Source organism: Stomoxys calcitrans, chromosome 5 (assembly GCF_963082655.1).
Source record: "Stomoxys calcitrans chromosome 5, idStoCalc2.1, whole genome shotgun sequence".
Taxonomy (NCBI): Eukaryota; Metazoa; Arthropoda; class Insecta; order Diptera; family Muscidae; genus Stomoxys; species Stomoxys calcitrans.
In genome coordinates, this window is record NC_081556.1 from 23434834 (window position 1) to 23453961 (window position 19128).

Genomic DNA, 19128 nt, shown 5'->3' on the forward strand with positions numbered 1-19128 from the left:
CAATGCCGCTGCAGTGAATAATGCTGATTATGTGGATTTTGTTTGACAGATTACAAATTTGTGGTAAATTTCATTGCATACCCGTGGGAGATAAGACCCAGGCTGGGGGAGTATTAAAGAAAGGCGTTTTACAAAGGATTTACAAAATAGCTTAAACAACATTAGTGGAGATAATGGGTCATGCGGTAAGAAATTTAGTTTTGATTTGAAAATATAGGTTTGAAATTTTATATTGCATGTGATGGGATTACGAAAATTTCAACCCAAGATTACATTATTCTAACAACAGTAATCTAATATTAAAGAAATTACATAAGGACAAAAATTCGGGCTAATCAGTGGAGAAATAACAAAAAAAAGTAACCCACTTTAATGAGATGTAAACGAAACATTGGTGTTTTTTTCCAGATTTCTATGTTTGATTCAGGTTTCTTAGCCAGGCTTTCGAAGGCTTAAAAGAACGACCTTATCAAATTGCAAGATTACCCAAAGGAAGTTACAACCTTGTGCTTTGATTTCAATTGTATATGGATAGCCAGGCAAACAGATCGACAGACACAACGTCGACAGTCGCTAAATTGCCTGAAAAATAATTCGTTACGTATTTTTAAACCGATCACTGAAGGAAGTTCGTAAAATACCGCAATATACATTTCCGACCCTACAAAGATGATCATGTCATGTCCGTCCGTCTGGCGGTGGTAATCATGCCACGGTCTTTAAAAATTATGATATTAGGCTGAAACTTCGCACAGTTAATTATACCCACCACCATAGAATGGGGGTATACTAATCTAGTCGTTACTTTTGCAACACCTCGAAATATTCGTCTAAGACCCCATAAGGTATACATATTCTTGATCGACTCGACTTTCTGAGTCGATCTAGCCATGTCCGTCCATCCGTCTGTCGAAATCCCGATGGCGGAAGAACGCGTAAAGAGATACTTAATATTGATGTAGATCAATGGGGATTGCAAATGGGCCATATGGTTCAGAATTAGATATAACTCCCATATAAACCGATCTCCCAAAGTGACTTCTTGAGCGCCTGGAAGCCACAATTTGTCCGATTGAGCTGAAATTTTGCATGTAGTGTTCAGATATGACTTCCAATAACTGTGGTAAGTACGGTCCAAATCAGTCTATAAACTGATATAACTCCCATATGAACCGATTTCCCGATTTGATTTCGTGAGCCCTTATAAGCCGCAATTTGGCTGAAATTTTGCAAAAAGTGTTCTGTTATTACTTTCAACAACTGAGCCAAGTACGGTCCAAATCGGTCTATAACTTGATATAGATCCCATATTAACCGATCTCCCGATTTGACTTCTTTAGCCCTTATAAGCCGCAATTTATGTGTGATTTGGTTAAAATTTTGCACAAAGTGTTCTGTTACGACTTTCAACATTTGCGCCAAATACTGTCCAAATCAGTCTTTAACCTGATATAGTTACCATATATATAAACCGATCTACCGATTTTACTTCTTGACCTTACAAACCGCAATTCTTTTCCAATTTGGCTGAAATTAAGCATTTACTATTTTGTTATTACTTTCAACAACTGTGTCAAGTACGGTCCAAAGCGGTCTACAACCTAATATAGTTCCCATATAAACCGATCTCTCGATTTCACTTCTTGACCTTACAAACCGTAATTCTTTTCCAATTTGGCTGAAATTGAGCATGCACTATTTTGTTATTACTTCCAGCAACTGTGCCAAGTACGGTCCAAAGCGGTCTATAACATGATGTAGCTCCCATATAAACCGATCTCCCGATTTGACTTCTTGAGGCCTTACAAGCCGCAATTTTTGTCCGATTTGGCTAAAATTTTGCATGCGGTATTCTCGGCTCGGTCGAACATATCACGCTCTTACTTGTTTTCTTTACCATGGGCACTTTAAGTTCGGTGATGGTCTATATCGGGCCGTCTATGGATTTAAGATCTAAAGTCCATAGGAGCACCATTAGTTAGCTGATTTCGCTGAAATTTGGCACAATAGTCGCCATGTAGACCGATGGCCCGATTGAAGGTCTTAGGCCCATAGAAGCCGCATTTATTATCAGATTTCGCCGAAATCTGGCATTAGCGTGGTTCAGAACGGAAATAGCGTTATATAGCCCCCAATCTCACGATTTATGTTCATAGGCCAATGCCATAGAAGCGGCATTTATTGCCCGATTTCGCTGAATTTAGCGTCTTAGATCTCTCGATGTCTGTATCGGAAATTGTTTACATAGGACAATATTTTTATATAGCCCTCATATAAACCGATCTCCGGATTTAAGGTCTTAGGCCCATAGAAGCCGCATTTATTATCCAATTTCACCGAAATTTGCAATAATGTGTTGTCTTGGGATCCTCGAAATGTGTGGTTGGTATGGTTCAGAACAGAAAATATCTTGATATAAGCCCCATAAATACCGATTTGAGTTTTAAGGCCCATAGAAGTCGCCTTTATTAGCCTTGAGATAAAAGATACATAGAAGCCGCATTTATTACTTATTATGAGGTCTAAGGCACATAGAAGCCACATTTATTACTCGGTTTTGTTGGAATTTGGCACAATGAGTTGTCCGATGACCCCCAATACCTGTATCGAATATAGTCCAGATATAGCATTATCTTGATATGGCTCCTATAGTCACGATTAAAAAACTAAGGCCCATAGAAGGTCCAATTATTATACGATTTCAATCACATTTGTCATTGTGAGCTTTGCTGGGCCTTTCATCGCCAGCGCGGAATATGGTTCAGATCGAAACATATTTGGAAATATCAGCTATAAACTCGATCTCCCGATTTAAGGTTTTTCGCTCATAAATTAAAATTTTTTTACCAGATTTTGTTGAAATTTATGAAAATTAGTTGTTGTAGACCCCAACAAATCCATCTTGGATGTGGTGCTGATCCAATTATATTTGGATACTATTGTAGATGGTGTGCTTCGCTATATCCATTTTTTGTGGTTGCGGGCCCCTTTTGACATGGTCCAAATTCAACAAGTATAAAGGCATTGACTTTCCTTCATAATACGGTGAAAAATGCATCATTTATGAACCCATAGTAGCTATATCTATTCGACGATCATATTCGTACTCTACACTGGAATTTCTTTCATTGGAGTCCCATATTTTCCCGATCAGTCCACTTTTGCTTTTGGGAGTAAAGCTAGGCACTTGAAATTTTGCACAAATACTTTTTATGGGTGTAGCTTGGTTGGGATTGTAAATGGGCTAAATCGGTCCATATTTTGATATAGCTGCCATATAAACCGATCTTGGGTCTTGACTTCTTGAGCTTCTATGGGGCGCAATTCTCATCCGATGTGGCTGAAATTTTGCACTCAGGTTTTCGATAACCTGATATAGCTGCCAAATAAACCGTCCTTGGGTTTTGATTTCTAGAGCTTCTAAAAGAATTGCTCCCTCTAATTCGATTTGGTATGACTCCCAATAACTGTGCCAAGTATAGTCCAATCAGTCCATGTCCTGATATAGCCGCCATATAAACCTATCTCCCGATTAGACTTCTTGAGCCTCTAGAGGGTGTAATTCCTATCGGATTAGGCTGAAATTTTGCATGAAGTTTTTTATTTTGATTTCCAACAACTTTCTCAAGTTTGATCTAAATCAGTCCATATCCTGATATAGCCGCCATATATACCAATTTCCCGATTAGACTTTATGGGCTTCTAGAGAACACAATTCGTATCCAATATGGTTGAAAGATTGCATATGTCGTTTTGGTATGACTTCCAAGAACTGTTCAAAGTATGGCCTAATTCGGAATATAGCCTGATATAGCTGCCATATAAACCGACTTCCTAATTTGACTTTTTGAACCTTTGGAGGGGGCAATGATTATTCGATTTGCCTGAAATTTTGAAGGTGATGTTTTTCTATGACTGGTGTTTTGACAAATGCGATCCATGGTGGAGAGTATATTAGATTTGGCCCGGCCGAACTAAGCACGCTTTTCCTTGTTAATACTATATTCGTATTTAACTCTCTCACCCGTAAATGGCTTTTTTATTTACCTTTTTTGCTGAATTTTAAAACAGTGCTGGGTTTGGACTAGATCGGACCATATATAGCTATATATCTGCCAGGGTTTAATATATATCCAAACGTCCGCCCGGCTAAACTTAATGCATTTTTACTTGTTGTTATTCGGTCGATGGTTGTTCATATTCCCTTCCCTAGTGATGAGTTCAATGTTGTCATAATCTGGAAAATTACCTTTTCCCCCACATTCATTGAATGCCCATTCTCAAAAGCTTTCAGGCTTAAGCATTAGAATTCCTACCGGACATTAATTAATGATGAGTTGCACTCAGTTTAATAATGACCCCTTACAGAGCAAAGGATTGCTACGAAATCACACTAGATAGGAACACTTTCATTTATGAATTGGAAACGCAACTGCAGTCGTGTTTCTTCTCCCTTTACAACAATTTGCAAACTTCATGTTGAAGGAAATAGAATTTCATTGAAACAAGAGCAGTATAATGGTAGCCCAAAGGAGAATAAATGCAGCCAAATTTCCATAGTTATGTAATATCACAAGCGCATAACCAGCGGCGGAATGAAGAGGGTGATTAGCGAATTCAGGCGTATTTGATGCAGTAAATGCCAATGTATTCCGTTTAACAATCTAAATTCGTTCTGATTTTTCATTTGTAGTGCGGCCTACATAAGAAGGCCTGTAAACAGGCATTCTGTTTGCTTTATTTTGTTACTCTGAACGTAGCATGCCATAATCACTTCCCTTCATACCTTAATTTTCTTTAAGTTAACAGTTGTTTAGAATGACTTGGCAGACTTGAAAAGAGGCCTTCTTAGGACGTGAACTCCGCCGCTGGGTAATACGTGCCCAAAACACATATAGTACACACTCTCTAAATTAATTCTAAGTAATATACAGTGGCACAGATAAGTCTACACACCCTTGTAAACTGACGGTAATGTAATGATATGATATAACCCAATAAATTTTAACTAATTATGGCATTGCTGGTCAGAGTGAACAATTTTAGCAACATTCGATATATGGCGGAAAAACTTATTCGCATACAAATTTCATTTTATAAAACACGTTTTATGAGTGGGGTATGTAGACTTTCAAATTTTTTGTTCATATATGACGAAATTTTATATCTCCATTCAGAAAGCATTTATTTTGACGCATAACTTTTTTATACCCCCCATCATAGGATGAGGGGTACACTAATCTATTCATTCCGTTTCTTTCATCTTGAAATCTGCATCATTTTGACATTCGAAGTAAATCTAGCCATGTATTTCTATCAAGTGATCGTATTTCTTAAGACATTGGCTTACATAGCGTCAATTTTATGAAATTTCTTGAATGTAGATACATAATCTAAAATGGATTTCTAGACTCTTTTAGCATTCCTTGGTGGTGTTATAGAGATGAAGTAGATGTTGCATCAGTGGCACTCAACTTTTTTAAGGCCATTAGTTGCATGGTAGTGTAGAGTTTTAAGGCCAGGGTTCTCATGTATTCAGTGAATCCAATTGTTTTATCTCCTATGTTTCTTTAGCGTCAATTACAATACCAGATAAATGGGGGAGTTTCATTTTAATTTGGTTTGATTCATTTAGTTTTCAAAGTCTAGATCTATCGTGCTTTCGTTCACTGGGAGTCTATAATAAAATGTTTGTTTGTGTCCAAGATTGTGGAAATCAGTTGAATGAGAAAGGTCTGGATCCCCCACCCGACTGCTTAGCTAGCCCCTTAAACGGCTCCCGTCAACAACTTCCACCACAATATCAATATCTTCCATCACAGTCTATTTTATCTAAAGGCTATTTTTAGCCAAGTTCTGGGTAATATACATATTTTAACGTCTTCTTGACAACAACCCTAATCCCTTTTGGACAATACAAATTCCCTTATGACTCTTCAGATCGATGATGAATTTCATAGAAATCACTTTAGATTTAACTATATAGCCCCCCTATATACTCAAGAATTTTTATCAACCGATCTTCCCAATATTTTGACAATACTTTCTACTATGACTAACGCTTACATACCCAACGTGGTGTAAGGTATCAAAAGTTGGTTTTACTCGACTTAGCCCATCCTTACTTGTTTTCGCAATTGATTGTTGTGTCTCAAGGCAAATTCCCAAAGTCTTATTTTTAGAAAACGTATACGGTGTCAGAGCAATATCAAATTTGTCAAGAAGAACACGTACATTTTTAAATATTGACTCTCAAACAATTGGTAAAAAACAGTTGATTATACTCTTACAATTATGACTAACGCACATATGACTATTTTTAATACTACCAATAGGCTACCGTATTCAACTAAAATTGTATACGCCATAGGATGGGGGTATACCAATTTGGTTTATTCATTGACTCCCAGTTAAAACTGTATATTATTCTTAGAACACCAATATTGTGATAGAGGATATTATATCTAAGAGGGTTTGTATGTTATACTCAAAATGGGATGAGATATTCCCATTTTTAGGTTTACTGATGGAGTCAAAATCACTTTTCACTATGATTTGGTCCGTCTTTCTGTCTTTTATGCATAGGTTAGGTTGAAAGGAGGATGCGGATGGTAATCCGCCCCATGCCACTATGGACATACACCTAAGCCAGTAATCAGCTCGTTATGCGTTCTAAAAATACATATCGAATTATTGATTGAATTTTCTTAAAAATTAGCACATATGAGACTCTTGAGGTCGAATTAAGCCGGTGTGTCGAATTAAAAAGTTTATAAGTATATTAAGATAATAAGGATATATTCTTCTTGAAGTCTTCTTGAAATCACATAATACTCTTTTTTCACACCTTAACCATATGATGAAGTATTCTAAATGATTGGTTCAGCCTTTATGACTTTTTTACTCAATTAACATATGTCCCTATTATGTATGCTTGGCACATGTGAATGAAATAGTACTCCAGAATACGTTCTTTAATGTCACCACATTAGTCAAACCATAACAATGAATCTTAACTCAACGTCAGTCAAATAAAGCACACACCAATATATGGATGATTTGAAAACATTCGAAACGCAAAAGCCAAACTAGCAAGTAATTGAAATATGACAGCAATTAAAGCACTGCCAGAGGATTTACAAAAAATCGCTATACTAGAGTTGAATGAAATACCGTCTAGGATACCTGAAGATTTGGCAGCCCTCAGAACTTGGATTGACCAACAGCCATATCTAAGAGCTCGCAAGGATGATCAGTTTCTCATACAATTCTTGAGAGGTTGTAAACACAGTTTGGAAAGGGCAAAAGAGAAAATTGATTTGTATTTTTCATTGAAAACAAAATACCCCAAAATGTTTGGTTTAACCGATTTGGATGATCCAAAATTTAAACATTTCTTTAATTTAGGGTAAGTATTAAGATTCGATTTTTTTTTAACACTTAAGTAATGACAAATGTTGTACTTTAAACTTTCAGCTGCTTTACGTTTCTGCCCAGGCCTCTTCATGATACTGGTCCCCGTATTGTGGCTGTACAATTCAATTTCAACACTGAGAACACTGTGGAGGAAGTTTTATATGCCACCTGTCCCATGTTTGAGTTGGCTTTACTCAACGATCCACATGCCACCATACAAGGCGTTATTTACCTATTTGACCTGAGAAAATCCAACTTGGCGCATTATCTGCAGCTAACACCAACTTTTTGTAAGCAGTCGGCTTCGTATCTGGAAAAGTCTATGCCGTTACGCATTCGCGGAATTATCTTCGCTTATGCTCCAATAATTGCGCAGCAATTTTTTAAGTTCTTGCTACCTTGTTTATCAGAAAAGTTGCGTAAAAGGGTAAGACCGAGCCGAGTTTGAATTAAGAATAAGTTGAAATAATTTAAGATATTCAATTATTTTGCAGGTCTATATTTTAGGCAAGAACATTGAGGAATTGACCCAACACATACCTTTAGCATATTTGCCTAAACATATGGGCGGTGAAAATGGTGATTGTGTTGAACTAACTCGGGAAGTTTATCAACACATTCAGTCATATCGTGAACACTTTAAAGAGAACGCCCAATATGGGACAGATGAAAATTTGCGTCCGGGAAAACCTCTCGATTTGGATGGGCTCTTTGGAGTAGGAGGTTCATTTAGAAAATTGGTTGTAGACTAAGTCAACAGTTATTGGATAAGAAATAAAAAATAGTTGTTTCACATGGAGCTTAAAGTTCTTGGAAGGGTAAGTAAGTTGGTTTCCAGTGTTGACATCGGAATTATAGTGTGATTATAAGATTCAATAAAATACGCTGAAGTTTGTCGGTAATGTTGTTATTTAATGATACATGATGAATCATTAACTAGATTATATCAGCATATTAACATGAATAAGTCTCTTCTAACCAGATCAAGTAAAAGCGTGATAACTTCGGCCGGAGCGAATCTGGGGAACCCACCCCCATGGAAAAAAAATGTATACAAAATAAATTAAGTTGAAGCGCTTATTTTTATTCTATATACCAAAATTATGTTATGCCAGCAAAAATTAAAGCTTCTAGGAACCGAACAGGGATAATCGAGAACACCGGTTTATATGGGAGCTATATCAGGTTATAGTCTGATTTGGGCCGTATTTGGCACAGTTGTTGGAAGTCGTAACAGAACATCGAATGCGAAATTTCAAATCGGACTAAAATTGCGGCTTGTGAGGGCTCAAGAAGTCACATCAGGAGATCGGTTTATGTGGGAGTTATATCAAGTTATAGACCGATTTGGACCGTACTTGGCACAGTTGTTGAAAGTCATGCCAGAACCCTACATACTAAATTTCACCCCAATCCGACAAAAATTGCGGCTTGTGAGGGCTCAAGAAGTCACATCGGGAGATTGGTTAATGTGGGAGTTATATTGGGTTATAGACCGATTCGAACCATGCTTGGCACAGTTCTTGGAAATCATAACGGAACATACTTGCAAAATTGTAGCCAAATCGGACAAAAATTACGACTTGTAAGGACTCAAGAAGTCTATGCAGAAGGGCCGAAAGGTCTTGCATATTGCATATGTCTGGGCTAGACCCAGGGGTCTCAATGTTAACCCAGAGAAGACTGAAATATGCCCCTTCAGGAGGAAGACGAAGGTGGGCCAATTTAAAGCACCACGTTTCGTCAATAAGACGATTTCAATATCTGACAATGTCAAATACTTAGGTGTGATCTTGGACAGGAAACTAAATTGAAAGTGTCACATTCAGGAGCGTACTAAGAAGGCTCACAGATGTAGGGCTATATGTAAACGAGCCGTAACCTCGAAATGCCGAGCCCACTTGGGCACCAGAGACTATTCTAGATATCCGACTTATTGATATACAGATTAAGTGTGAGGCAGCCACTGCGGCTATGAGACTTAAGACGATGGGAGATTGGATCGCGGTATAATCGAGGTGACGATAGGAAACCTGAAAGGAAGGGAAGAGGTTTCCGATCGGATACCTGAGATGAACCTTGAGGTCGAGTGCGAGGCACTGCTGCCAGCGGCACAGTCTTGAATTGACGGAAAACTAATATTACCGTCGTGAAGAACATGCTACACGGATGGATCAAAGCTAGAGGACAGAGTGGGGTCTACATTGAGAACCCAGGGACTGAGATTTGTTTTAGACTGCCTATCCATGAGGTGGCGGACGATCACTGGTCGCGTGAGGTGGTGTGGTATTAACGCGAGGTCGTCGAGTGTGAACATCTTCTCGGACAGTAAAATTGCCATAAGACCAATAAGAACCAGGACGGTAAGATAACGAACAGTCTTGCAGTGTAAGAAGGAGATTAGAGCCTTCTCCGAGAATGGAAAAATCCGCATCGTTTGGGTGCCGGGCCATAACGGAGTTAAGAGCGTGGGCGACGACTGGGCATGAACAGCTAAACAGTCGGTAGGATGGCGAAAATCCTAATCCTATGGGGGGATGCAGATCGTGAGAAGACGAGACTATTACTGAAAGGAAGTAAGAAGGAAGTCAGTATTGGTATCATGACGGGAGGGCATGCGGGGAAGATGATGAGACGTTGGAGCATTTCTTTTGTCTTTGCCCGGCTTTCGCGTCTAACAGATACCGGCACTTAGGTGGGGACACCATACCAGACATGAACCAACTTAGGGCAGGGCATGGAAAACAATTAAAGATTTTGTAAGTAGCACGGAATTCCTAACCTAAAATTTTCTTTTTAGAGGTTACTTTATAGTTTTTAGAGCACACAACAAGCCGATGACTGGCCTAGGTGTATGTCCATAGTGGCATGAGGCGGATTAATATATGCACCCTTATTTCAACCTAACCTAAGGGCTCAAAAAGTCACATCTGGAGATTGGTTTATATGGAAGCTTTATCAGATTATTGGCCGATTCGAACCGTACTTGACACCGTTTTTGGAAGTCATAACGTAACACCGCATGCAAAATTTCAGCCAAAGCGGACAAAAATTGCGGCATGTGAGGGCTCAATAAGTCAAATCGGGAGATCGGTTAATATGGAAGCTATTTCTAAATCTGAACCGATATGGCCCATTTGCAATCCCCAACGACTTTCATTAATATTGAGTATCTGCGCAAAATTTCAAGCGGCTAGACAGGCTTGGCCAGGTCGACTCAGATATGGATAAAATCTTTTATTATGCCATTGTTTAAAACGGGCAGTCGTAATGATGCCTGTAATTACAGGAGTATCTACATACTAAGAGCTATTCCCAAGATAATGGAGAAGATATTGACTGTATCTATTTCTCATCGGGCTTTCTCATTACTCTCAAAACGGATTCAGGATATCACTCTCAACCATATCAAATCTGTTGGAATTTACATGTCTTGTCAACGATGCTTTCAGGGACAATATACAAACTGATACCGTATATACGGATTTTAGTAAAGCGTTCGATAAGGTTAATCATACACTTCTGATGATGACATTAGATTTATGTAGTTTCAGTTTATCGGTGTTAAAATGGCTAAGTTCATATATGATTGGCCGTACCAAAATGTGAAATTTTAATCCGGTGTTCCCCAAGGCAGCCATCTCGACCCGATCTTGTTTTGTTTTTTATTAATGATGTACCTAACATAATGAAGCATTCTAATATTTTTATTTTTGCCGATGATGTGAAAATTAGGTCTTTTAATGACCCAGATTATCAGTATTATCACCAGTCCGATCTTGATCTCTCTTATGAATGGTGGTGATGTTATGCAACTGAATATTTCAAAATGCAAAAATGCTTTTTTCAAGACGAAATCCTTTTATCACAAATTGTTTTATCGGATCCGATGAGCTAGAATCAGTCGATTTATTTAAAGACCTTGGGTAACTTATGGATCCATTGTTAAACTTTACGAACCATATCTCTATGGCAGTTGGTAAAGCTTACCGCGCCCTTGGATTTATGAAACGTTGGAGCAGAGAATTTAATGTGCTTCTGTGACAAAAAAATGTATGAGTAAAGTTCAAATTTTTCTCTGAGTGTAAAAATAATCTCATAATTCATAAGGAAAACAATACATAAATCAGTCACTGATTCGCTATTATAAGGCTAATGTTGCAATAATCACTACTTTAGATAAAATGCCATAAATTTGCATTAATTAAAACCAGACCGCTATACAACTTAAAATTAACCACACGATTGATGACAGAAACACACGTTTCAAGCGGAATATGCACTAAATCTTGATTTCTTAATCAAACACGAATAGTAATTATCAATGACCATACAAATTTAATTAATCACTATTAGTTGCATGGCACACGGGCAAAAAGTCATTGTCAGACTATTAGTCGATTAGTAAATTATTCAGAGAAAAATGCATTAAATTCAATATTCACGAAATGTGAAAAAATGACAAAATTTTAATCTTTTGAGAGGATTACAGAATTGGTACATATGCCCTTTCTCGGGAGCTTGTGGAATCACCCACAACATACAAAGCCATACAATTATCCATTTCCTTTGTTTTGTGATGACGTATTAAACACATTTCTTCAGACTTATTCAGTTTGGTTCTTTATTAAACAAAAAGGAAGAAATAAAGCCAAACGAAGCTGTCAAAGTGTATGTTTGCTTAACATGCTCGTAAACATGTTATAAGTTAGCTTTGCACAATGGGTTTGGAGACTTGTGTTGATAACGAGACTTTCCCTTACTTGAGAAATCAATTTGGGAGATCAGTTAAAGAGGGGGCGAAACACCACACGCTTTATTGACTAAGAGTTTACATTGAAATGCTTACCAGTTTAGTTTGGCCGGTATCGATGGGCTTGAGTTGTAGGTCAGCACAGGATGACTGTCGACTTCTAGAGATGTAATAGTATGTAAAATGCGCTAGGCAATATTGGAAAGATCAGCCATTTTAAGGGATCCGGCGTAGTTCCCATGTTAGACCTGCGTGAAAGATGCGGGTATGAAATTAGCGCAGGAAGATCATTTGTATGGATAACTAGCTGAACTGGGCCCGCTCCGCTGCGCCATATTTTACTTATTATGGGAAAATAATTATCCTTTGAATATTTACTTTCGACAATTAAAGAGCTTTTGGTGAAATTCCATGCTACGGAAATAGTATAAGTTTATCGCTAGACTTACAGTATAACAATATAAATGCCATATCTGAATCCCATATGATCTATATTGGTGTCTGAATTCGCTCAGAGCGTTTAAGGTAATTTAAGTTTTGAGGTTAGATGTACACCATTCTTTAAAGACTTCTATGTAGATACTGTGATGGACCAAGTGGTGGTGGTTGGTGGGTTAAGGGGGTGGTGTGGACCCCAGAAACATGGACTCGAAAGTGGGTACGACTTTCGTGCTCTACTACCATGGGTGGTACATTTTTTCATAGGGGTGTTTTCCGGGGTGAGGAGTTCCCCCAGACACTTAGCCTTAAAAAAAATATTAGCATCGTGATCTACTCTCAAATACCATTTATTGGTATTAAGGGAAGTTTACAGGATGAGGCGTCCCCCAAACACATGGCCCCAAAATTGGATATCACATTCGTTTTCTAATCTCAAATACTTTTCATTTGAGAGGGGTAGACCCCCAAATATTTGGTCCCGAAAGTAGGTAGCAATTCTTGCTCTGCCCCCCAATACCTTTCATTTAAGCCCCACATCGACATGGTCGGTAAATATGCCCGATTTAGGGGTGTATTGGGAAGTGGGTTGGTCCCCCAAACACTTAGCCCTGAAAATACAATATATCATCAACGTCCTTTATTCTCACATATCTATATATCATTTATTTGAACCCCATATTGGCATTGGCCTCAAAATTGGATATTTAATTCGTTTTCTATACTCTAATATCTTTCATTTAAATCCCTTATAGCAAATGCCAGCAAATATGTCCGGTTTGGGGTATGGGCCCTAAAAACTATGAATATCGAGCTCCACTTACTTGAAGAACCAAATTGTCTTAGTGAGCAAATACGTCCTGTTTGGGGGTTGTTATGGTGGTGACACGTCCCCTAGAAAGTTGGTCCCGAATGTTAATATCAGATTCATTGAAGGGGAAGGGGTGGACCCCCAGAAACTTGGTCCCACATTTGGATATCAGATTCGTTATTTACTCGCAAATACTTTTCATTTGAGTCCCATATTGCCATGATCGGTAAATATATCCAATTTAGGGGTGTATTGGGGGTTGGGTTGGTACTCCAAACACTTAGTCCGACAATTGGATATAAGATATGTTTTCTTATCTTATATACCTTTCATTTGAATTCCATATTGTCGTGATTGGTCTATATATATATTTGGTAAGTTTAGGGGGTGGGGCGGCCCCCCTCGGTATCCTATCCGAAATTTGGATACCAAATTTTGTTTTTAGATTACTTTAAAAGAGCACACAAAATTTGGCTTAAATCGCACTACCCATTTCCGTCCGCCCCCCTTCAGACATCAAAAAATTTAGTACCCTATACTCACCACGGGATCATTATGCACCATCTGGGAACATTTCAAGAAAATTGGTTCAGCCGTTTCTGAGTCTATAAGGAACACGCAAGCAAACAAACAATCTGACAAACAAACACAAATTGATTTTTATATATAAGATGAAAACGATTTTGAACTTGAGGTGTGTATCAGACGAACCAAACTAAGACCATATTTATGCCCGTGTCTAGAAAATTGCCAGCATCAGTAAGGATATGACTAAGTGTGAAATTTATCTTTCGCTGTTTTCCCTGGGAGTCCAACCTGAAATTTTGGAGCTACGTATATGTGGAGTTGTTAACAACACATTGAATTTGTTATTCGTTCTAATTTGACCCACTGTGCAGTACACTGCAAATCCCTCCATCAGCAGACTGCGAACATATACATCATTATTTTATGGAGGATTTCATTTCGGTAAGGCAGAAAAGACACAGAGCGACATGCGGACAGACAGGCAGAAATTTTTGCATAATGTTTTGTACCACCCAAAATGAGTTGTAATCAACACAATGAGGCTCCAAACAGAATCATTGGAGTCCCATCCAAGCGCTTACTCTGCCAGCCAGTCAGTCGGCTAAGTAGTATGGAGTCTGGCGCTGTTGTTTGGCGGTCGCAGTATTCAGCGTAAGTAAGTTTGTCGTTTGAAGGCAACAAATTTGCTGAAAACATAGCTTCTGTAAAAGGAACAAATCTGTGACATGTGTTTCATGTTTTATAGCCGCTCGTTCCCTTTTTGTGGAGAATTTGCTTCGAATTTTTCCCCTTTTTTTACTCCATTAAAGAGTGATGGGTTTTTATGGGCGTTTTCAGAATAGCATGTATTTTGGCGTTTTGGCATACCAGTGTATGTGTGGCTTTAAAGTTTACAAGGTGGCATTATGCACTTCATTAATTTTGTTTTTCGTTTTTTTTTTGAGACAAAGCCTTACCTCCTTAATGCCAAGAATGCTTTGGAGTATGTAGAGAATTTAACGCCTTTCGGTTGTCACATATATTCTTCGTGGTAAGAAGTTTAAGCGGATTTTCCACGAACTAACAAAACGTTCAATAAAAAGAGTATTAAGAATTTTGAAGCCTGTTATTGGCGTGATTAGCTCAAAGAGTGTAGTATGTAATTAACGTTGTTGGCTTAACTGAAAGCTATTGGGCGATGAGTTTCCGTGAAATTATATGCCTTCAACCGTAAGATGGGGATATACTAGGGTGATCAATAAACCGTTTTTTTCCTAAGACCGGGTTTCGAATAAAGGATAACTGTCACATTGTATTGCTAATTCAAAGGACCACATTTTTTATTGATTCATAAAAGAAAGTGTGGAAGTAATATAATTTTGGGAATCCGTACACTTTTACTCGATATGACTGTATTTCCTTGTCTATTTATCTGAGCCGGCTAAAAAAACGAGTTGCAAGCTGCACTAATATAATCTTGACTTATTCCCGTTCTGGAGAATTTTTATACCCACCACCATACTAACCAAATCATTCTGTTTGTAACACCATGAAATATCGATCTGCGACCCCATCTATACATATAAAAAATGATATTGTGTATGTTTGTTGGGCTTTAATGCTGGCTACATTTGTGAGATATCCTGCCGTGTTAAAATATCTGTGTCGCTATGCGGCACGCCGTTCGGACTTGGCATAAAAAAGCAGGCCCCTTATCATTGAGCTTAAACTTTAATCGGACTGCACTCATTGATATGAAAGAACATCCCCAAGTATCTCTTGTTCCTTAATGGAATGATAATGGAAAATGTAGTAGTAGAAGTCATAGTTGTTTGTTTATTCAATGCATAAATTTGTATGTCCCTTACCGATTTTCTTGAAATGTTCACAGATTGTGGGGAGCGGACCCTCCCCCTTACCCCAAAAGTACCACGCAAAAATAAAGGGTAGACCGATCGGGGTAATATGGGACTCAAATAAAAGGTTGTTGTTGTAGCCACATTTTCATGTGGAGGTGGCGATCCTCGCCAAACTCCTGTAGATGACCAAGCTCGTTCCGGTCCAAAGGACCGATCGCCGTGGGAACAGGGTGGCCATTGGTTATTTAAAGGCGCCAATAACTCACGTTGTTATATAGAGCATCAGCACACAGTGTTTGTGCAAGAGCCGGTGCGGCCCGGTCTCTTCGCTCAATACCGCTGATTGTTCGTGACTGCCATTGCAGCTACTCCGTATTGAGCATTCCATTATCCGCAACCTGTGGACGCGACCTGTAGCTCGCAGCTAAGTAAGGTCGTGACAGCGATGAATACCACAGAGATTGGACCTCAATGCTTCAACCTTTGTGGTGCTCACAACTATCCCGTGCCGGGAAATAAAAGGTATTCAGGTGTAGAGCAAGAATAACCAGGTGGCCGCCTCGAGCCCAAAACCACGCCAAAAGTACTACCCAAAATCAAAAGTGGACCGATCGGGGCACGATGGCACTCAAATAAAAGGTATTCGCGAGTAGAGTAAGAATATAAAATTAAAAATTGGATCCAAGTACCTAGAGGGCCACACAAAACCCGCCCAAAATAGGCATATTAGACGATCATGTCAATACGGACCGAAATGAAAAGAATTCGAAAGTTGAATACGAATATGACATTAAAAGTGTGGTTCAAGAAAGGGAGGCCTTACCATCTCCTAAACACCTCCCAAAATGTGAATATAAACCAATCATGGCTACATGAAGTTCAAACAAGTAAAAGCGTGCTATGTTCGGCCGAGTCGAATCTTATATGCCCTCCACCATGGATCGCATTTGTCGAGCTCTTGCCACGGTATCCCTTTTTAGGCAAACTAATGATAAAAGAAAAGAATTGCCATGTTATTGGAACAATATATCAAGTTATGGTTCATTTCGGAACATAATTGAACTGAATATTGGAGATCATAGTAGACGTCATTGTGTAAAATTTCAGCCAAATCTTGTAAGAATTGCGCACTTTAGGGGCTGAAGAAGTAAAATTTTGTTAAAAAAACTTTGTTTAAATTTTGAGTTTAGAAAATCTTTTATTAAAATTACGTGTTTCAATAAAACTTCACATTTGCGACTTTGCCGCTAAAAGCAGTCACATCTGATTATTCAGTTAAGAGTTATACAGTTTGGAAGTCAAAAAATGGGAAAAAGGGTTTTTTTGCATTTATTGGTTCAAAAAAGGATTTTCATTGACTACTCTTTACTGACAAAACTTGCTTCAATACGATAGTTTTTATACCCTACACCACTGCTGTGGTACAGGTTATTATAACTTAGTGAATTAGTTTGTAATACCCAAAAGGAAGAGAGGTAGACCCATTGATAAGTATACCGATCGACTCAGGATCACTTTCTGATTCGATTAAGCTATGTCCGTCTGTCTGTTCATGTTAATTTGTGTACAGGTCGCAGTTTTCACGCGATCATCTTCAAATTTGGTACAGGCATGTTTTTTCGATCTAGAGACGAAGCCTATTGATAATGGAAAAAATCGTTTCAGATCTGGATATAGCTCCCATATGTTCGTCCGATTTTCAATAATAATGCAATAAAATGGTAATTTGTTAACCGATTCTCTCAAAATTTGGCAGGAAGGATTTTTTAACAACTGTCGACATTACTGATGAATTTCATGGATCGGTTCGGATTTAGATATAGCTCTCATATGTATATATCGCCCGATTTTCACTCCTAGAGCCACTGCAAGCACATTTATTGACCAATCTTGCCAAAATATTGCACAACGCTTTCCTCGATGACTACCAAAATATACATAGAGTTTGGTCAAAATCGATTCAGATTTAGATATAGCCCCCATATATATGTTCGTCCGATTTCCAGTAATATTGCAATAAAATGGTCTTTTGTTAACCGATTTTCTTCAAATTCGGCAGGAGCGATTTTCTCTTGACTCTCAATATTACTGGTGAATTTCATGGAAATGGGTTCAGATTTAGATATAGCTCTCATATATATATCGCCTGATTTTAACTTCTAGATTCACAGCAAGCGCATTTATTGATCCATCTTGCCAAAAATTTTGCAAAACGCTTTCCTCGACGACTGCCACAGTATCTGAAGAGTTTTCTCGAAATCGGTTCAGATTTAGATATAGCTTTCATATATATAGGTTCGTCTGATTTTGAGAAATATTGCAAAAAATGATAATTTTTTATCCGATTCTTTCGAAATTTTGCAGGAAGGATTTTCTCATGACTCTCAATATAACTGGCGAAATTCATAGAATTCGGTCCAGATTTAGATATAGCTGTCATATATGTATATCGCCCGATTTTCACTTCAAGAGCCACTGCAAGCGCATTTATTGATCAATCTTGCCAAAATTTTCCACAATGCTTTCGACGACTACTAGATAACTGAAAAGTTAGCTCGTATTGGTTCAGAATTAGATATAGCTCCCATATATATGTTCGTCAGATTTTTGGTAATTTGCCATAATGTTGTCATTTGTCAACCGTAGCTTTTACAGTTTGAACATATCTGCTCGCCGAGGTCCATTAAAATTGGTTCAGAATTGGATATAGGTCCCACAGTTTACTTATAGTGTAGGTGTAGACTATTATACAGTCGGCACCGCCCGACTTTTGACCTTCCTTACTAGTTTTTTATTAAAAATTTGAAAAAAACTCATCAAGTTCTCAAATTCTAAAGCCCAGAACCCCGATTAGGGCACATTTTATGTTATTATTCCATATGTTCCCCTAACCCATGCAAAATATTTTTTACTCCTAACAATGTAAGTAGCCTCCACAGGAAATTTACTAAAAATTATCCAAAATGGGTATTATGAATATTTCTGTGACAAATTTCGGGCAGTAGTCATTTTTAATTTTTGAAAGTCATCCCGTTTGTTACATCTAGAAATATTGATCTGCGACCACATGTAGTATACATATTCTGGATCGTCTCGACATTCTGAGTCGATGTAACCATGTCCGTCCGTCCGTTCGTCTGTCGAAAACACGATAGCGGTCGAACGCGAAAGCTAGCCGCTTGAAATTTTGCACAGATACTTACTGTTGATGTAGGTCGTTGGGGATTGCAAATGGGCCATATCGGAAAAGATTTGGATATAGCTCCTATATAAACCGATCTCCCGATTTGACTACTTCAGCTCCTGGCGGCACAATTTTCTCCGATTTAGCTAAAATTTTGCAC

At 38.2% G+C, this 19128-nt stretch overlaps 1 protein-coding gene across 1 annotated transcript in view; it reads left to right on the forward strand.

The window, feature by feature from the left end:
• The first annotated feature begins 7043 nt into the window (after window positions 1-7043).
• LOC106091345 (uncharacterized) overlaps window positions 7044-19128 on the forward strand; it is a 28034-nt gene continuing 15949 nt past the window's right edge. The window contains exons 1-3 of the mRNA XM_013257836.2: window positions 7044-7408; window positions 7477-7843; window positions 7911-8132. Of these exons, the coding sequence (XP_013113290.2) occupies window positions 7107-7408; window positions 7477-7843; window positions 7911-8132 (891 nt within the window). The 5' untranslated portion in view covers window positions 7044-7106. The remainder of the gene's footprint in view (window positions 7409-7476; window positions 7844-7910; window positions 8133-19128) is intronic.